The sequence below is a fragment of the Capricornis sumatraensis genome, chromosome 2, assembly GCF_032405125.1.
Source record: "Capricornis sumatraensis isolate serow.1 chromosome 2, serow.2, whole genome shotgun sequence".
NCBI lineage: Eukaryota > Metazoa > Chordata > Mammalia > Artiodactyla > Bovidae > Capricornis > Capricornis sumatraensis.
In genome coordinates, this window is record NC_091070.1 from 160,338,199 (window position 1) to 160,359,299 (window position 21,101).

The 21,101-nt window shown below is 34.1% G+C and overlaps 1 protein-coding gene across 1 annotated transcript in view; it reads right to left on the bottom strand.

The window, feature by feature from the left end:
- Window positions 1–15,906, bottom strand: part of PRKACB (protein kinase cAMP-activated catalytic subunit beta) — an 83,239-nt gene extending 67,333 nt beyond the window's left edge. The window contains exon 1 of the mRNA XM_068963144.1: window positions 15,723–15,906. Within this exon, the coding sequence (XP_068819245.1) occupies window positions 15,723–15,906 (184 nt within the window). The remainder of the gene's footprint in view (window positions 1–15,722) is intronic.
- Window positions 15,907–21,101: the final 5,195 nt, after the last annotated feature.

The window sequence follows — 21,101 nt, forward strand, 5'->3', positions numbered from 1 at the left end:
CATGTATACTATCATGTAAGAATCAAATTGCCAGTCTATGTCTGATGCAGGATACAGCATGCTTGGGGATGGAGCACGGGGATGACCCAGAGGGATGTTATGCGGAGAGAGGTGGGAGGGGGGTTCATGTTTGGGAACGCATGTACACCCGTGGTGGATTCATGTCAATGTATGGCAAAACCAATACAGTATTGTAGAGTAAAATAAAGTAAAAATAAAAATTAAAAAAAATAAAAAATAAAAATAGACTTAGGAAATTAAAATATGGTGGCAGAAAGTTTAAAACTTAATAAAAATATTTGAAGATAAAAAAAAAAAAGAATCTGCCTTGCAATGCAGGGGATGTGGATTCAATCCCTGGTCAGGGAACTGCGTCCCACATGCCTCAGAGCAGCTAAGCATGTACACCACAACTAGAGTCTATATACCACAACAGAAGATCCTGCATGCCACAACTAAGAATCCAGCAGCCAAAAAGATAAGCAAATATTTTTTTTTAAAAAAGAAGTTAAGACATGCCACCAGTGAGGAGAAAATAATTGCAAGTTTGGCAAACAACTTGTGTTTAGAATTTATAAAGAACTTTAAAGAGTTGAAATAGGGAAAAACACCCTCAATTGGGCAACAGATTTGAAAATATATTTTTCCAAAGTAGATACACCAGTCATTTATAAGAACATGAAAAAATGCTCATTATCATGAATCATTAGAAAAATACAAACTGAAACCATAATTAACACACAACAGAATGGCTGAAATAAAAATGACTGATAATACCAAGTGTTTTTAATAATAATGTGAAGAAACTGTAACCCTCCTAACATTATTGATGGGAATATAAAATATTAAGCTTCTTAGAAAAATAATTCAGAATTTTCTTAAAAAGATAAACATAAATTTACCATATAACCCAGTAATGCTTCTAGATATCAACACAAGAGGAATGAAAGCATATGTCCACCCAGTCTTGCATGCAGATAGATACAGCAACACTATCCAAATAAACCCTAAACTGAAAACAGTCCTAATGTTCATCAGTTGCTGAACAGATAAACAGAAATGTTTTATCCACACAACACAGTATCATAAATAAAAAGGAACCAACTATTGATATATTCCATAACATGGACAAACCTCAAAAGCATTATTATAAGTTTAAGAAACCAGAAACAATAGATTATATATACTGTCTAATTCCATTTTTATAAAACAGTCAGAAAAGGAAATCCATGAAAGTGAAAGTCACACAGTTGTGTCTGACTCTTTGGGACCCTATGGACTATATAGTCCATGGAATTCTCCAAGCCAGAATACTGGAGTGGATAGCCTTTCCCTTCTCCAGGGGATCTTCCAAACCAGGGGTAAAACCCATGTCTCTCGCATGGCAGGCAGATTCCTTGCCAGCTGAGCCACAAGGAAAGCCCAAGAATACTGGAGAGGATAGCCTATCCCTTCTCCAGCAGATCTTCCCAGGAATTGAACTGGGGTCTCCTGCATTGCAGGTGGATTCTTTACCAACTGAGTTATGAGGGAAGCCCATGATCAGCATTTGTCTGAGGCTGAGGTGAAAGTGCGGCTGATTGCAACAGAGTACAAAAGAACTGTTGGCAGTTCTGAAAATGTTCTAAAGCTAAAACTGTGTAAGTGTACTCATAAACTCTTATAATGAGTGAGTCTTACAGCATGTAAATTATATTTCCTTTTTTTTAAGTTGTCAAGTGCTTCTGTACCTAAGGAGAGAGAGCCTGAAGCAGATCTACTTTGCTGTGGGAAGAATCTCTTCAGTGGAGAATTTATTTATTTAAATTTAAGGCTGGTTGGCATCCATTACCTTGTGAGAATGACCTTTGGAGCTTTGTAAAGGCTGTTCCTCTCAATACCCTCTGGTAAAGAGAGCTAAGGAAAGGGAAGGAAGCTAAATAGATCTGCTTTAAAAATAGAACAGGAATTTGAAAAGGAGGGTTTAAAACCCAGACCCCATTTTTCCTAAGGTTCAGAATTACCAGAAATTCTTCCATCAATTTTAGTGATAGTATCTGTGGCCCATGAGTAAGAAGGCACACTAAAAAAGCTTTATCAAAGAAGAAAGGAGTATCTGGTGATTTACGGTGACATTATGGGCCCTGTAGGCCACATTCAAGTGCCTATGGAGGACAGGAAGGTAAAACAACACAAGCAGTGAAACAGTGAAGGCTAGAGCAAATAAGACAGCATATATCCTGACTCAAGAGGACAGTTTTCAGCACTGCCCATTTGTTCTCATATGGGAACAAGAGGCACTGAAATCAGTTTTTCAAATGATTCAAGAATATGAAAGTCTAGGTATTAATCTAAAATATCTTATTTTAAAATCAGCATTTTATATTTATATAAAAAATGATGTCACATTCAATTATTTTAAAATGCCATGAGGACTAAACAAACAAGTCTGTGAGCTACATCTGGGTCAGACAACCAGTTTGGTATCCCTGGAATGATGTTCAAGAAAGGAAGGCTGACTTTAGTGCGTGTAGGGATGAGTCAAAAGCACCTTCTCACACATTCAACCTGGCACGAAGCCAGGATGACTAAGCATGTAAGTATAAATTAAAGTATATAAAATTAAATAAGTATAAAGTATACCCAGAGACTAAATCTGGGTATAAGCCTTGAGTGAGTATAACACTGCAAGGGCAGGGGGTGGGGTGGGGGCGGGAGTTGATCCTCCCATTAAGAATCAGTGTCTCAAATGGATTGGCTAATAAACACATGAAAAGATCCTCATATCACTCATTATTAGAGAAATGCAAATCAAAACTACAATAAGATACTACTTCACATCAGTCAGAATGGTCATCATCAAAATATCTACAAACAATAAATGCTGGAGAGGATGCAAAGAAAAGGAACCCTCTTGCACTGTTCTTGGGAATTTAAATTGATATAGCCACTATGGAAGACCGTATGGAGATTCTTTTACAAAACAGGAATAAAACTACCACATGACCCAATAATCCCACTACTGGGCACATACTCTGAGAAAACCATAACTGAAAAAGACACATGTCCTCCAATGTTCATTGCAGCACTATTTACAATATCTAGGTCATGGAAGCAACCTAGATGTCCATCAACAGATGAATGGCTAAAGAAGCCATGTTACATATATACAATGGAATATTACTCACTCATAGAAAGGAATGCATTTGAGTCAGTGCTAATGAGGTAGATGAATCTAGAGCCTATTATACAGAGTGAAGTTAAGTCAGAAAGAGAAAAACAAATATTGTATATTAACACATATATATGGAATCCAGAAAGATGGTATTGATGAACCTATTTGCAGGGCAGCTATGGAGATACAAACATAGAGAACAGACTTATGGAACCGGGGGGTGGGGTGGGAAAGAAGAGAGTGGGATAAATGGAGAAAGTGGCATGGAAACATACACACTACCTTTTTGTATGACTCAGGGAAATCAAACTGGGGCTCTATGACAGCCTAGAGGGGTGGGATGGAATGGGAAGTGGGAAGGAGGTTCAAGAGGAAGGGGACATATGTATACCTATGGGTGATTCATGTTGATGTATGGCAGAAACCAATATAATATTGTAAAGCAATTATCCTTCAATGAAAGATACATACATTAAAAAAACAGAAAAATCAGTGTCTAATTAACTATACTCCAATAAAATTTTAAAAATTTAAAAGCAATGAGTATAAGGATTTCTTAATGATTATAGTAAAATAACAATAAAACTTAAAATATTAAAAAAAGAATCAGTGTCTCCATAAAGAGACATCATCCCATTGAGAATTTTCTCTATAAGTATCAGGGCATCGCATCAAGAGCAAGGATATGTCAAATTCTTGGGACCAGTTTAAACCATGAAAATATGCAGCAGTGGCAAAATCAATAGCAGCCAAAAATGAGATTACTAGCTTATATAGTAATCAAAATATCCATCTCTTTCTTCATCCAACCTTTGGAAAGATTAGTCTCTCTGGAATGAGTAAACTCTCAGAAGTTTAGCCATACTTGAAGGGGGCTGGAAGAAGATCCTAAAAGGAGCCATTTAGAAGTTCTGCTAATGTGAGGGGATGAATACAGTGATTAATTTGCATATTTCAAAGATGAGACCTAATTTGTATCCTAAGTAGGCTACACTTATTATACAACCATAACCAGACCCCAGTGCTAAAAGCAGCCATTTTTTAGGACTTGCAAGTAATACCCACTCCCTGAGAAAATGCATTATTTTTCTAGTTTCAAATAATTAGCTCTTTCTGGATGACATTTTATTTTCAAAGTTCTCTGACCAGCCTGTTAGTATTCTGGTCTTCATAATATGCATTATGTCTCTTCAACTAAAAGAAAAACTCAGACAGAAATCTTTGCTATAGGACCCAAACACCATTTTTCTTATAAACTTACAGAAAGATTTTACAGAACAGTTATCAAGAATATGGGCCCTGGATTCAGACTGTCTGGGTTCAGATTTTATCTTGTTAGTTATGTTACCTTGAGAAAACTACTTTACCTCAATGTGTTTCAGTGTCTTCATCTGTAAGATGTTAATAATAATAGAATCTATTTTATTGGGTTTTTTAAAAGCATTACATAAACTAATATATGCAATGTGATTAGAATGATGCCTGACAGTAAATAAATGTTGCATGTGATAATGTATATGACAGTATTCTACCCTGGAAATGTGGGAGTGGAGTGGTATAAATGACTGCTATTTTGCACAATCAGAACTAGAAAATAAACTGTATAATACGAATGAATCTCCAACCCAAGCAGATTATCATATGTTGATTACCAAAGATAATGCTCTATTCAACAACTAAAACATGTCTCTCAGACCATTTGCTACTAATAATTGACCAATTTTGAAAAGGAGGAAAATTTTTGATAAACACTAACATAAAAAAGAAAGTAAAGCACACCATGTACCAGAAGATTATACTACAGAATTTAAACATGTCTCTGAATACTGAAAAAAATATTTTTTGTCATTTAGCATTAAAATTTTTTTTAATTGAAAGATTATTGTTTTACATTTTCTGTCATACATCAACAAGAATGAGCCATAGGTACACTCATGTCCCCTCCCTCCTGAACCTCTCTCCCATCTCCCTCTTCATCCCAACCTTCAGCCTGTCACAGAGTCCCTGTTTGAGTTCCCTAAGTCATACAGCAAATTCCCACAGGCTATCTATTTTACATATAGTATTGTAAATTTCCATGTTATTCTCTCCACATATCTCCTATTCTCCCTCCTCCCCTACCCTCATGTCCATGGTCTGTTCTCTATGTTTTTCGACTGTTGCCCTGAAAATAAGTTCATTAGTACCATGTTTCTAGAGTCCATATATATGTCAGTATACTTCACTCTGTGTAATAGGCTCTAGGTTCATCCACCTCGTTAGAACTGACTCAGATGTGTTCCTTTTTATGTCTGAGTAGTACTTCACTGCGGAGAAGGCAATGGCACCCCATTCCAGTACTCTTGCCTGGAAAATCCCATGGACAGAGGAGCCTAGTAGGCTGCAGTCCATGGGGTTGCTGGGAGTTGGACACGTCTGAGTGACTTCACTTTCATTTTTCACTTACATGCATTGGAGAAGGAAATGGCAACCCACTCCAGTGTTCTTGCCTGGAGAATCCCAGGGATGGGGAAGCCTGGTGGGCTGCTGTCTATGGGGTCGCACAGAGTTGAACACGACTGAAGCGACTTAGCAGCAGCAGCAGCAGCAGCAGCAGCACTTCATTGTATATATGTACCACTGCTTTTTTATCCATTCATCTGTCAATAGACATCTAGGTTGCTTCCCTGTTCTAGCTGTTGTAAATAGTGCTGCAATGAACACGGGGGTACCTGTGTCTTTTTCAATTTTGGTTTCCTCAGGTTATAAGCCTAGAAGTGGGATTGCTGTGTCATATGGCGGTTTTACTCCTAGCTTTTAACGGAATCTCTATACCATCTTCCATAGTGGCTGTTTTACGTTCCCACCAGAAATGCAAGAATGTTCCCTTTTCTTTGCATCCTCTCCAGCATTTATTGTTTGTAGATTTTTTGATGATGGCCATTCTGACTGGTGTGAGATGGTATCTCATTGTAGTTTTGATTTGCATTTCTGTAATAATGAGTGATGCTGAGCATCTTTTTATGTGTTTGTTAGCCATCTACAGGTCTTCTTTGGAGAAATGTCTCTTCAGGTCCCTTTCCCACTGTTTGATTGGGTTGTTTGCTTTTCTGGTATTGAGTTGTATGAGCTGCTTGTATATTTTGGAAATTAATTCTTTGTCAGTTGTTTCCTTTGCTATTACTTTCTCCCAGAAGAGGGCTGTCTTTTCACCTTGTTTGTAGTTTCCTTTGCTTTGCAAAAGCTTTTAAGTTTAATTAGGTCCCACTTGTTTATTTTTGTTTTTATTTCCATTACTATAGGAGGTGGGTCATAGAACATCTTGCTTTATGTCGTCGAGTGTTCTACCTATGTTTTCCTCTAAGAGTTTTATAGTTTCTGGTCATACATGTAGGTCTTTAATCCATTTTGAGTTTATCTTTGTGTGTGATGTTAGGTAGTGTTCTAATTTCATTCTTTTGTACATAGCTGTCCAGTTTTCCCAGCACCACTTACTGAAGATGCTGTCTTTGCCTCATTGCATATTCTTGTCTCCTTTGTCAAAAATAAGATATCCATAAGTGCATGGGTTTATCTCTGGATTCTCTATCTTGTTCCATTGGTCTATATTTCTGTTTTTGTGCCAGTACCATACTGTCTTAATGACTATAGCTTTGTAGTATAGTCTGAAGTCAGGAAAGTTGATTCCTCCAGCTCCATTCTTCTTTCTCAAGACTGCTTTGGCTATTCAGGGTCTTTTGCGTTTCCATGTGAACTGTGAAATTTTTTGTTCTAGTTCTGTGAAAAATGCCATCGGTAATCTGATAGGGATCACGTTGAGTCTGTAGACTGCATTTGGTAGTGTAGTCATCTTCATAATGTTGACTCTTCCTACACAGGAACATGGAATATCTCTCCATCTGTTTATGTCATCTTTGATTTCTTTCATCAGTGTCTTATAATTTTTCTGTATACAGGTCTTTTGTCTCCTTAGGTAGATTTATTCCTAGGTATTTTATTCTTTTTGTTGCAATGGTGAATGGGATTGATTCCTTAATTTCTCTTTCTGATTTTTCATTGTTAGTATATAGGAATGCAAGTGATTTCTGTGTATTGAGCTTGTATCCTGCAACTTTGCTGAATTCACTGATTAGCTCTAGTCATTTTCTGATAGTTTCTGTTGGGTTTCTATTTACAGTATCATGTCATCTGCAAACAGTGAGAGTTTTACTTCTTCTTTTCTGATATGGACTCCTTTTATTTCTTTTTCTTCTCTAATTGCCATAGCTAGGACTTCCAAAACTATGTTGAATAATAGTGGTGAGACTGGACACCCTTGTCTTGTTCCTGATCTCAGAGGGAATGCTTTGTTTTTCACCATTGAGAATAATGTTTGCTGTGGGCTTTTCATATATGGCCTTACTATGTTGAAGCAGGTTCCTTCTATGCCCATTTTTTGAAGCGTTTTTATCATAAATGGATGCTGAATTTTGTTGAAGGCCTTTCCTGCATCTATTGAGATGATCATATGGTTTTTATCTTTGAATTTGCTAATATGGTGTATCACATTGATTGATTTGCATATATTGAAGAATCCTTGCATCCCTGGAATAAACCTGACTTGATCATGGTGTATGAGCTTTTTAATGTGTCGCTGAATTCTGCTTGCTAGAATTTTGTTGAGGATTTTTGCATCTATGTTCATCAGTGATATTGGCCTGTAGTTTTCTTTTTTTGTGTTGTCTTTGTCTGGTTTGGTATCAGGGTGATAGTGGCCTCATAGAATGAGTCTGGAGATGTTCCTTCCTCTGCAATTTTTTGGAATAGTTTCAGAAAAATAGGCATTAACTCTTCTCTCAATGGTTGATAGAATTCCCCTGGGAAGCCATCTGGCCCTGGGCTTTTGTTTTTGGGAGATTTTTGATCACTGTTTCGATTTCAGTGTTTGTAACTGGGTTGTTCATAATTTCTATTTCCTTCCCAGTTCAGTCTTGGGAGGCTGACCTATTTTAAGAATCTGTCCGTTTCCTCTAGATTGTCCTCTAGGTTGTCTCATATTTTCTTATGGTCCGTTGTATTTCTGTGTTTTCTTTTGTAACCGCTCCTTTTTTATTTCTAATTTTGTTGATCTTTCTCCTTTTTTTTCTTGATAAGTCTGACTAGTGGTTTGTCAATTTTGTTTATCTTCTCAAGAAACAGCTTTTAGTTTTATTAATCTTTGCTATCTGTTGATTTTAGGTATTCATTTTTTTTCATTTATTTCTGCTCTAATCTTTATGATTTCTTTCCTCCTGCTGACTTTGGGATTTTTTTGTTCTTCCTTTTCCAGCTGCTTTAGATGGAGTTAGCTTGTCTATTGAATGCTTTTCTTGTTTAATGAATTACTGTATTGCTATGAACTTCCCTCTTAGAACTGCTTTTGCTGAATCCCGTAAGTTTTGGGTCATCGTGTTTTCATTGTCATTTGTTTCTAGGAATCTTTTGATTTCCTTTCTTATTTCTTCAGTAACCTTTAGTAATGTACTGTTTAATCTCCATGAGTTTGTATTTTTTGCAGTTTTCTTTTTTTTTTTCATGCAGTTGATATCTAGTCTCACAGCATTGTGGTCAGAGAAGATATATGATACAATTTCAATTTTCTTAAATTTATTGAGGCTTGATTTGTGGCCCAAGATGCAGTCTCTCCTGGAGAATATTCCATGTGCACTTCAGAAGAAAGTGTATTCTTCTGCATTTGGATGGAAAGTCTTGAAGATATCCATTAGGTCCATATGGTCTAATGTTTCATTTAATGTTTCTGTTTCCTTATTGATTCTTTGTTTTGATGATCTGTCCAATGGTGTAAGTGGGGTGTTAAAGTCCACTACTATTGTGTTACTGTCAATTTCCCCTCTTATGCCTTTTAGTGTTTCCCTTATGTATTGAGGTGCTATGTTAGGTGCATAAATATTTACAATTGTTATGTCTTCTTCTTGGACTGATCATTATGTACTGTCCTTCTTTGTTTCTTATAATATTCTTTATTTTAAAGTCTATTTGTCTGAAATAAGGATTGTCACTCCAGCTTTCTTTTGCTTTCCATTTGCATATAATATCTTTTCCAACCTTTTACTTTCAGTCTGTATGTGTCTCTAGTTCTGAAGTGTGTCTCCAGTGGGCAGTATATAGGTATATGTGTGTGTGTATATATATATATATGGGTCTTATTTTTGTGTCCATTCAGTCAGTCTGTATCTTTGGTTGGTGCATTTAATCTGTTTACATTTAAGATAATTATTGATATATATGTTACTATTGGCATTTTCTCAATTGTTTTGGGTTTGCTTTTGCAGTTCTTTCCTTTCTCTTGTGTTTACTGGCTATGTAAGTCCCTTTAGTATAGGCTGCAAGGCTGGTTTGGTGGTTCTGAGTTTTCTTAACTTTTGCTTGTCTGTAAAGCTTTTGATTTCTCCATCAATTTTGAATGAGATCTTTGCCAGGTATAGTAATCTTGGTGGTAGATTTTTTTCTTTCAGTACTTTAAATATATCTTGCCATTCCCTTCTGGCCTGCAGAGTTTCCGCTGAAAGGTCCACTGTTAATTGTATGGGTTTTCTGTTGCTTTGCTTTTGCTGCTTTTAATAATCTTTCTTTGCATTAGGCACTTTTTAAAATAAACTTCAAACTTTTTATTTTGTATTGGGATGCAGCCGATTTGAAACAAATTTAATTCTGAAAGAATACAGTACATGTGTATCTGGGACAGAATTTAATACAAAAGTCTTAAAATGCTTATAACATTTCTCTACGTTTGTTCTATAAAATATAAATATAATGATATGCACAAAGATTTAGCTACAAAGATGTTTATCACAGCAGTTTTTTATAAAACAGCAAAAAATTAAAAAGTCTAGATGGCTAGTGATGGTTTAAATTGTGGTATATCCTTAAGACTGAATACAAAAAAGCCATTTGTGCTGTAGAACAATCTCTATGATAAGGCAAAATGTTATGACATATTGTATCGAGAGATTCTAATTTACAGTGGAAATTTGTGTACCTATGCATAAAACAGATATACATAGAACAAGGTTATCTTTCGGTGGGATTGCATGTGTTTTTTTACTTTGTTCTTTTCTACAGTTTGCGAATTTTCTCCAATGAAGGCATAATATTTGTAATCAGATTAAAATGTTATTAGGGAAAAAGTGTTTCTCAAACTTTAATGTGCATATCAATCAGCTGGATAATCTTGTTAAAGTTCAGATTCTGACTCACTAGATCTAGATCTGGGCCTGATTTTTAACAGGCTCCTGAGTGATGCTAATGCTACTAAACTGGGATGAAACTTGAGCAAGACACTATATAATATTATATACTCAGTCTTCTTTCTCTAACCATGTAGATTACAAAGTTCACAATAGAACAAATTTTTAGAGAAAGCTTGTTACTGTAAGACTATAGTGATATTTAATGTTGGCCTAATAAACAATTCAACATTAATTGAGAAATACGCTGGCAATACAAAACAAACTGACAAATTCTATGCCTTTTAGGAGTTTAAAATCAAACAGGGGAGAGAGGTAACTTGAGGACTAATGTAATATAATTTTAATACTATATAATAAAGTGTAACAGAAGTGAGTATAGATGTTATAGAACACAGGAAAAGATCATGAATTCTAAAAAGGATAAAAGTCAGAGGAACAGAATGCTTCAGTGATTTTGTTACAGAGATAGTATGTGAGCAGAGGCTTAAAGTAGGATATATCCCCATCACTGGCAGTAGTAGGAAATTCCAAGTAGAAGAAACACCTTACATTGTTGTTATAATGGGATTTCATTGTCTGACTACTCATTATCATGTTCACATAGTGGCCAAAAGTGTTAGTTCTGCATAGCTAATTATTAAGAGAAATGCAAAAATCAAAACCACACAAAGCTATCACCTCACGCCTCACAGAATGGCTATCAACCAAAATGTACAAATAACAAATGTTAGAGAAGATATGGAGAAAAGGAAAGTCTCATAAACTGTTGATGGGCATGTAAATTGGTGCAGCCACTAGGGGGAACAGTAACTACCATATGATCCAGCAATTCCACTCTAGGTTACATATATCCAAAAAATAAAGAAAACAATAATACAAAAAGATACATGCACCCCAACCTTCATAGCAGCACTATTTACAATAGCCAAGACATGGAAGCAACCCAAATGTCCATCAATAGACAACTGGAAGGTATGGTATATAGATGTGTGTATATATGTGTGTGTATATATATGTAGGTGTACATATGTATATAAATATATATATATATACACATACATAATATTCAGCTACTAAAAATAATGAAATACTGCCATTTTCAGTAATGTGGATGGCCCTAGATAATATTATGCTTAGTGAAATAAGTTAGAGAAAGACAAATATGACTCACAGACAGAAACAGACTCACAGACATAGAAAACCAACTCACAGACATTGAAAATAAACATGTGGTTACCAAAGCAGAGAGGGAAAGGGTGAGGCACAAATTAATGGTATGAGATTAACATATGCAAATTACTACATATAAAGTACAGAAGCAACAAGGATTTAATGTACAGCACAGGGAATTATCCCCATTATCTTGATAATGGAATAGAATCTGCAAAGGGCTAAAGTAGTTATAATAGACCAGTTTAGGCAGTTTTAACTTTCCAAAGTTTATGCAGTCTTTAAGGCAGTTTACTCCCATGCTTTAGTGCAGAGGTCTCCAACCTCCAGGATCTAATGCATGATGATTTGAGGTAGAGCTGATGTAATAATAATAGAAATAAAGTACACAATCAGTGTAATGGACTTCAATCATCCTTCCCCCAGTCTGAGGAAAAACTGTCTTCCCTGGTGCCTAAAAGGTTGGAGACAGCTGCTTTAGTGTACTATATCTGTATCTTTGTAACTTCTAAGCTAAAAGACCTCCCACATTATCTCTTTATCTACTTTTTGCATCTGCAATATTCCACTACTTCTTGGTAGTAATTGATTTTTAGAGGATTTACAATATTATAGCCTGAAAACTAGGCTATGGGAAAAATAATATTGAATTATTACCCTCAAAAACAAGACAAGAAAGAGCAAACATAGAAACAATGTAGTAGTCAAGGAACAATGAAATAGAAGCTTAAAAATGTATAAGTAACTTTCTGTGGGAGTTTAGCACTAAAGAAGAAATTAGCATTAAGAAGAAGATGGAGGCTTCAAGTATATGGAAGAATGAATTTTGAGACTCAGAGGAGGAAAAGGTGACTGCAGCCATGAAATGAAAAGACACTCCTTGGAAGGAGAGTTAGACAACCTAGACAGCATATTACGAAGCAGAGACATTACTTTGCCAACAAAGGTCTGTCTAGTCAAGGCTATGGCTTTTCCAGTAGTCACGTATGGATGTGAGAGTTGGACTGTGAAGAAGGCTGAGCACTGAAGAATTGATGCTTTTGAACTATGGTGTTGGAGAAGACTCTTGAGAGTCCCTTGGACTGCAAGGAAATCCAACCAGTCCATCCTAAAGGAGATCAGTCCTGAATGTTCACTGGAAGGACTGATGTTGAAGCTGAAACTCCAATACTTTGGCCACCTGATGCAAAGAGCTGACTCATTTGAAAAGACCCTGATGCTGGGAAAGATTGAGGGCAGGAGGAGATGGGGATGACAGAGGATGAGATGGTTGGATGGTTATCACCAACTCTATGGACATGAATTTGGGTAAACTCTGGGAGTTGGTGGACAGGGAGGCCTGGCGTGCTATGGTTCATGGGGTCGCAAAGAGTTGGACATGACTGAGCAACTGAACTGAACTGAGCTCTGATTCTATCTGAAAAACATCCATATACAAAATTGCTCATTTGTTCAATACAGTATTTTTATCTAAACTTCACTAATATGGATATGTATATTGTATATATACAGGAATATATATATTCACAGGAAAGAATAGGTAAAGTATTTGATGGTATTCATCTATTCAGCGCTTAAACTGTTGCAATTAGACATAAAATATATAAAGTCCAACATTTAAAATGTGCAAAACTTCCATCAAGTTCAGCATTGTATAACTCAACGTAGTATTTATGATCAAAGAAAGATTTAGAAGCTAACCATAACAAATTTGCTAGAAAGAAAACTCAGTGGAATGTCAATATTCCCTTTCATTCTGAGTCATAATAAAAAGAATTCCTTCATGTTTTTGTTTTGAACTTCATGTACTTATATGTTCATGGAATCAGCTGTTAAATATTTATGTTATCAAACAGGAATTCCTGTTACTTTAGTAGTAAAAGATAAAACACATTTAAGACACCTGGAAACCACTATATGGCCTTTATTTTTTGTTTCTTCTTAAATTTAATGTCACTGAAGAATAAAGAAACTTGTATTAAACTTGTTACATTTCATATATGCCTAAATTGATCATTATAATCTTTACTCAATAGTTCAGAAACCTAATTTTTAATAAAATTAAATGTAGTTTCTGTGCTTATTTTATTTCCTAAATAGAACTTTTGAAACAAGCATACTCAGCTCATCAGTAGGAGATATTATATTCTTTTTTCTTATCAAACAAATCATGCAAGTAAATTGTCCTAAGTAGCATGAAGAATGTAGTTTGCATAAAAACTTCATACTGTCAAAGTGCCTTCCATAACTTACACTATAAATGAATAAAAATTTGTGTTTCCACCACAAAAAATAAACCTTGGAATTTTGAAACAGAAGGATTCCTCTGTTTCTGTTGTATCCTTATTTTCTCCTCTACATCAAAACATTTCATAATAGGAAACCAGAACTCCATACTCATCACTACATATATACAATTATTTTATCTGTGATATTCTGGGATATGAAATAGAAAGTGAAAGAATGCTTGATTAATGAACATTCAGTCACTCTTTAACTATGTCTTATATCACATCTATTATTTGAATGGCTACAAAGTTTGTACTTAATTTCACTGTGCACTATGATCCTATTAACTTATTTTGTGACATCACAATAAAGAAATATGTTAACAGCATTTTATTTGTTTCTCCAAAAGAAATCATAGTTCCTGATATTACCTTTAGTTGCTAGATTTTAAATGCATCTCAGAAAATGTTATAAGCCCCACACATTTTTTTAAATGTTGAGGGTACAGCTCAAACACAACTTTTCATTATTAAAAGCCCATGACATTCATTATTTGTGATACATTTACTAAATACCCTCTGTTTGTAGAAATAGGGGCTAGTGTACTAATCCAGTGCTATCCTCATTCCTTATTGAATGTTTAATTAAAAGATCCCTGAAATGCATAAAAATGATTTCCAAAAGGCCTTAGAAGACTGAAATTTAACAGAATAGGGCAAGGAGAATGAACAGCAAACTTTTGTTGCTTGGTAAATTTTAATAATGTACTCCTATGTCAATATTCAACAGTTCATTACCTTGAAGATATTTGCGATTTCTCATCTATCAACTTGTTACATAGTAAGGATTAATTACAAATAATCAAAATCTCTAGAAGGAAAAAAAAAGTACAAATACATGTTTTTTACTTTCCCCCTAATATAACTTAAAGGTAAAAAAAATTCTGATGTGATTAAAAAAAATTCAAATAAGCTTCCGTGGAACTATGAAGCTACTATATAAACAAAGGTATTGATTCTGCAAGCCATTCTTGTTCTGTTGTTGCCTTTTTAGCTGAGTTTTTCTCTTTAACTGCTATGGAGTATATAAACAGAAAGAGGCAGAACCTAGTGCTATTTGGTGATCAAACACACTAAAAAGTACCAAGAGTAATTCTATTGTTCCTTTAATCAGAGTGACAAAAATACTTTGAGGAAGGTTCATGGTGAGATGTGGAATGGCAGCACTGGTATTGTTTATAATTGAAATGTATCCTTTAAAAATTGCATGTCACAAAAAAATCATTATGTATCACCATTCCAGCCAAGTAGTAAGTCCAAACATTTTACCATGTCTGGAAAGAATGTGATGCATGCATAAACAAGTACCCTCCACTATAAGAAATCTTCTGATATTTTTAATATTATAAATGTAAGATTTCACATAGAATACATAGAATAATCATAGTATGCTTTCATATTATAAATCCTGCTTGTTAAACTAAAGTAACTTTTACACATGCATTTAAAAATATAATACGGCAAACATAATAAAAATTTAATTATAAATTCAAGAGTTCTTTTACCCCCTTTTGAATTTTAAGGCTTATAAATGTTTGACATTTAAAAAAATAAACTGATTATCTCTCTTAAATGTAGGCATTTCACTTTTACATAAAAACAAAAAAATACAAACAAAACTGTAATACATACCAGAAATTAAGAATCTTGCAGAAAATTTTCCCACTGATACTCAATTTAACTGACTGTATTTAAAACCATGAGCTATGTAATTCAGCTCAATTTATAATCAAGTTTTTGTGGATTTTTTTCAACTTTACCTTGCAAAATATATTTGTGCAAATTACAAAAAAGACAACAACTAAAAAACACCCCCACAGTTCTCTGAGTGATTCTAAAACCCCAATTAGTATTTTAGCTTCTAGTTACAATGTATCATCAAAAAACAAAAACAAAACTTACTTGATCTGTCCCATAAGGCAGTATGTTCAGAGAAATGAAGGCTGTCATTTTCCAGAGTTGTTTTCTGATCATGTGCAGTACCTTTGGAGTGTCTATGAAATAATCGGCTAGCAAAACCTTCCAATTTCTGAAGAGCAGTAGTACCTGTATATTGGTTACAGGGTACTTCTCTATAAGCGGCCATTCATGTGTATTTACACTTAACTTATCGTAACTGAAAATATTTCCAGAAGGAGCTCAACAACTACTTACACAGAAGCTAAGAGCTATGCATGTGTCAAACTTCCTGTTTGCAGGGTATTCAAACCACTACTGCTGTTCTGTTTCCTGTTAATATAAAACAGCACATTACTGAGTCTTAAAACTGTCCAACTAGAGATGAAGATTTTAAAGACTTGCAATATCATCCTAAAAGGGTCTATGTTTGAGTGTTTTAATACTAATACAGAGGTTAATGAGAACATTAAATATAAAGCTTTAAATATAATAAGCTGAAAAAATTTTTTAAAAGAAAAACTATTTAAACATGCATTACAACCCTATACAAATAACTGAAGGTCAAACTACTCTCCAAATATAATAAGTTTAAAAGGCTGTGTGTGTTTTTCCCCCCAGCAAATCAGCTAATACAGACTAGTATAGACTTTATAGATCCTTATAAACAGTTAACTTTTCATTGAAAACTGGTATGGAACAGAGATTACAAAACATTAAAAAAAAAACATAACTTTTAATGAAAAAAATGTGAACTGTAATTAAAAAAAACTCAACATTGGAAACTCACTGACTTAAATTTAATATGTACAGAAACTACAAAAACTTAGTATGGTAGTATTGCTTACCAAACATAATTTGCTGACAAGTGGACATCAGCAGTACATTTTAAAACATTCTATAATTTGAAAAAATATTAAGATTTAAAGTATATAAAATCAGTCACAGGAAGAAATTTCAATTGAGAGGAAAAAAATCCTTCTAGTTGACTGAGATATGTTAATTTCTAGACTTGACACTGAGGATTGCTGCTTACCTGATCTCTTCATTTAGGGATCTCACTTTGAAACAGCTCCTTCAGTTAAAAGTAAACTGTCCATTTACACAAAAATGTGACCTGTGACATTTAAAACTGATTCTGGGTACTTGCTTGTGACACTTTTATTAAAGGATGATAAGGAGGGAGGAAGGCGGGAAAGGAAAGAAAGATCTTTTAAAATAAATCTAATGGGAGATGGGAGGGAGATTCAAGAGGGAGGGAACATGTGTATACTTATGGCTGATTGATGTCAAGGTTTGACAGAAAACAACAAAATTCTGTAAAGCAATTATCCTTCAATTAAAAAATAAATTATAAAAAAGTAATCTATCAAAAAATCTTATGATTTCCTGCCTACTGCTTAACAAACAAAATAAATAGAAACAATGACAAGTAGAATAAAAAGGAATAATAATGTAATCAAATTAGGATACCACACACACACACACACACACACACATGCATACAAAGAAAACATTGACTAATGCATTTTGCCAAATAAGAGCTCATTTGTGTACACTTTATTTTGTGCAATAAAATTAGTATCAATCTAAACAAACAGGCAACAGTATCTACAAGACCAAATTTCTTAAATTGTAGCTTTCTGAGAAATGTGTGTATATAATAGATAATTTCTTTATTAACAACCGACTTTATACAAAACACACCATCAACAGGTGTCTACAGTCTTTAATAAACATCTATAGAGTATGAGCTGTCTCTTTACGGATATAAAGTGGATAAAATTCCTGAATCTTTCACTTGCTTTCTTGGGATAAATTCTATTCATCCTCAAGGCTCAGCAAAAATGTCACCTCTTCATGGAATGTTTCCCAAACATTGCCTGGAAAAATAAACTGCTCTCTCCACTGTTTCCAATAATCTTGGAATTTTATGTTAAAATTTGTTTATAAATTTATGTCTCAAATTGTGCAATGCATATATTACATAATAAATATACATATAAAAGTATTCATTCATTTCTAATAAGTTAAAGGTCTAAGTAGAATCAAACACTTGAAAATATTTTACTTATGATAGGATCATATTTGTAAATTATCCAACAACCACCTAGCTGTTCATATATAGAGACAACAGAAAAGGAAGTAACGTCATTTAAGTTCTCTATTTAATCTGTTACAAAATTTTATTAATTCTTTGGGTTTCATTTTTATTAGTGCAAATGTGGATTTCTAAAATAACTTCTTTTCCCTTCTTCTAGCCACTCCTTGCAATCACTCATCTCTGACATATGAACCTCCCCAAAATATTACACTCACAGTATTCCCTTGCCAAAAGTACAAGCTAATTCTAATATTTCAGCCCAAAATATTTGTTTTTAACACATGTCTAGCTAGACATATCCAACATTGCTGGAGTTTTGTACAAATATTCCAGATTTCTAATTATAACACTCAGATTAATTTATTTAAAGCAATGTATATACTTTATAACAAAATTACCATAGGAAGGAGGGGGAGGAGGTGGAAGAAGCAGAGAAGGGAGTAATCTTCAACATTTAAAATTTATCCTTTTTCTTCAATAAAACTCTTTTTTATCTGTTACAAAGTCCTTATAGAAAGTAAAATCTTTAGTCCCTACAGCAGTATTTCTATATATGGTAATGTGACCAGGAAGCTGTTGTTATATAAGTACTTAGGCAATTTGATTTTTACTACAAAGAACTCTACTGTCATCTACTGCTAGAAAGAATTAACTACAGCTTTAACTAAAACTGAATTTCTTCATAATTCAAATTAATCTTAAGAAGTATTTTGCTTGTTACCCTGATAGTATCTTCATAACCTGAATTTGTGCTAAGATGTCTAGCCATTTACCCAAAACTTGCTGTAACAACATATCTTATATTGTATTAATAGTTTAAATAATGTATGATAATAAATTATACCAGGGCTTCCCTGGTAGCTCAGATGATAAAGAATCTGCCTGCATTGCTGGAGACCTGGGTTTGATCCCTGGGTCGGGAAGATCTCCTGGAGAAGAGAAGGCAAACCACTCCAGCATTCTCGCCTGGAGAATCCCATGGACAGATCATGGGGTCACAAAGAGTCTGACATGACTAAGCGACTAACACTTTCACTTTCACTATGATAATAAAACTAGAGAGTAATCAACCTAGAAGTTATAAAATCTTTATTATTCATTCTGCATTAATTCTAAAATTCATAATAATTTTCAGAGTTGAACCTCCTTTGATTGCCATATCACAAAATATTGCTTTATTTCTGATGTTTAATAATAGCAATGATGATACCTTACATTTACAAAAACATTTTACAACATATAAAATGGTTTCCACTGATTTCAAAAGAAGCAAACAGGAGAGGTATTATTATCCTTATTTTAAGATTAGAAAACAAACATAAATATTAAGTGACTTGCCAAAAGTCACCTATGTCTTCCGCCTCCTAGATCAAGGCTATTTGTACTGACAATAATGATTCCCACTTCAAACAAAGGTAGGGAAGTAAAGATTAACGGCCAGTAGGAGACGGGAAATAGTTTCCAGAGTCTGAGATTCTGCCACGAGAAAATGTTCATTCAGATGGTTACCTTATAGCCATGCAATTTCACTGTCCACATTTATGTTTATAATCATATTGGGACCAAGTAGAACTATATACTTTAGAGTTGGACGGTTAAATTAAAAACAAACAAACAAACACAGAAGCATATTTGACATGTAAATAATACATCTACTGCAGGCAGAGGGCAAATGATATGACCATGACCCCTGCTATACAAATAAAGGTTTTAGAATAATAGTTTTGCCTTTCCCAAAATGGATTCATACCTTTTATAAGTGAATTCAACTATTTAAGACTGGCTGATTGCATTTAGCACAGCGTGCAACTGAGGTTCATCCACGTAGTGTTTTTCAATAGCTTACTAATTTTTTATTGACTAGTACTCCTCTGTATGGATTTACCACAATTTATAAATCCATTTACAATCAAATTGCCTTGGCACCTTTGTCAAAAATCAGTTAACCATTAACTGTGTAGGTCTATTCTAGATTTTCTACATTGTTCTACTGATCTCTATGCCAGTTCTTTCATCACTGGCATACTGTGTTGAGTACCGTACGTATCTTTTAAATCTTCAAACTGGTTGTATGAATCTTTCAACATTGTTTTATAAATTGTTTTGGCTATTATAGTTTCTTCCCTATATAAATTTTAAAAGTTTGTCCATGTCTACAAAAATAATGTTGCTAGAACTTAATTGAGACTGATAATATTGAGAGAAATGATAACAATAGCTTGAGTCTTTCAATCCATGATCATATCGTATCTCATTTTTCAGGACCTTTGATTTCCTTCATCAGTGTTTTATATTTTTCAGCATACAGATCCTGTACATATTTTGTCAGTCTTACACCTAAGTACTTACTGCTCTTTAATTGGAGCTATTATAAGTAGTACTTTGAGAGATGTTTGCAACTGTTCATTGCTAGTATATAGAAATATGACTTATTTTTGTATGCTAACCTTGTGTACTGGAACCTGGCTAAACTCACTTCTTAAGCTTTAGGAATCTTTCCTTTTTGTAGATTGCTTGAGATTTTCTTTGTAGAAAATTGTTACCTTTGAACAGATACAGTTTGGTTTATTTTTCCTTTTTAATTCCTTTGTTATTTACTTTTCTTGTGATACTGTACTGGCTAGGACTTCCAGGAACACATTAAACAAGTGGTAAGACTGAACATTCTTGCCTTATTCCCAATCTTAGGAAAAAAGGGTTCAGTTTCTCATCATTAATTTTGATGTCAGCCGTAGAAATTTTTTGTAGATACTCCGTACTGAGATAAAGAACTTCACTTTTATTCCTAGAAGCTGAATGCTTTTATATAAAAAGGATGAATTTTATCAAATGCTTTTTCACATTTCTTGGTTTGATCATATGGTTTTAGTCTTCTTTAGTCTGCTAATATGGTGGATCACAGTTACTAATTTTCAAATATTAAACCAGACTTGAATTCCCAACATAAACACCTCTTGGTCTTGGTGTACTATTCTTTTTCTAAATTGCTGAATTCAATTTACTAATATTTTATTAAAGATTGGTATATGTTTACAAGATATATTGTTTTGAAGTTTTATTTTTATGTACAGTCATTGCATGATTTTGACATCAGATTAAGGAAGGCTGCATAAAATAGAGGATTCTTTTATTTAATTTTTATGATCTTATTTTATTAGGAGGATAATTGATTTAGAGAACTTAATTGTTTTCTGCCAAATATCAACATGAATCAGCCATATATTAACATATGTCCCCTCCCTTTTGAATTTCCTTCCCATCTCCTCCCCCATCACACCCCC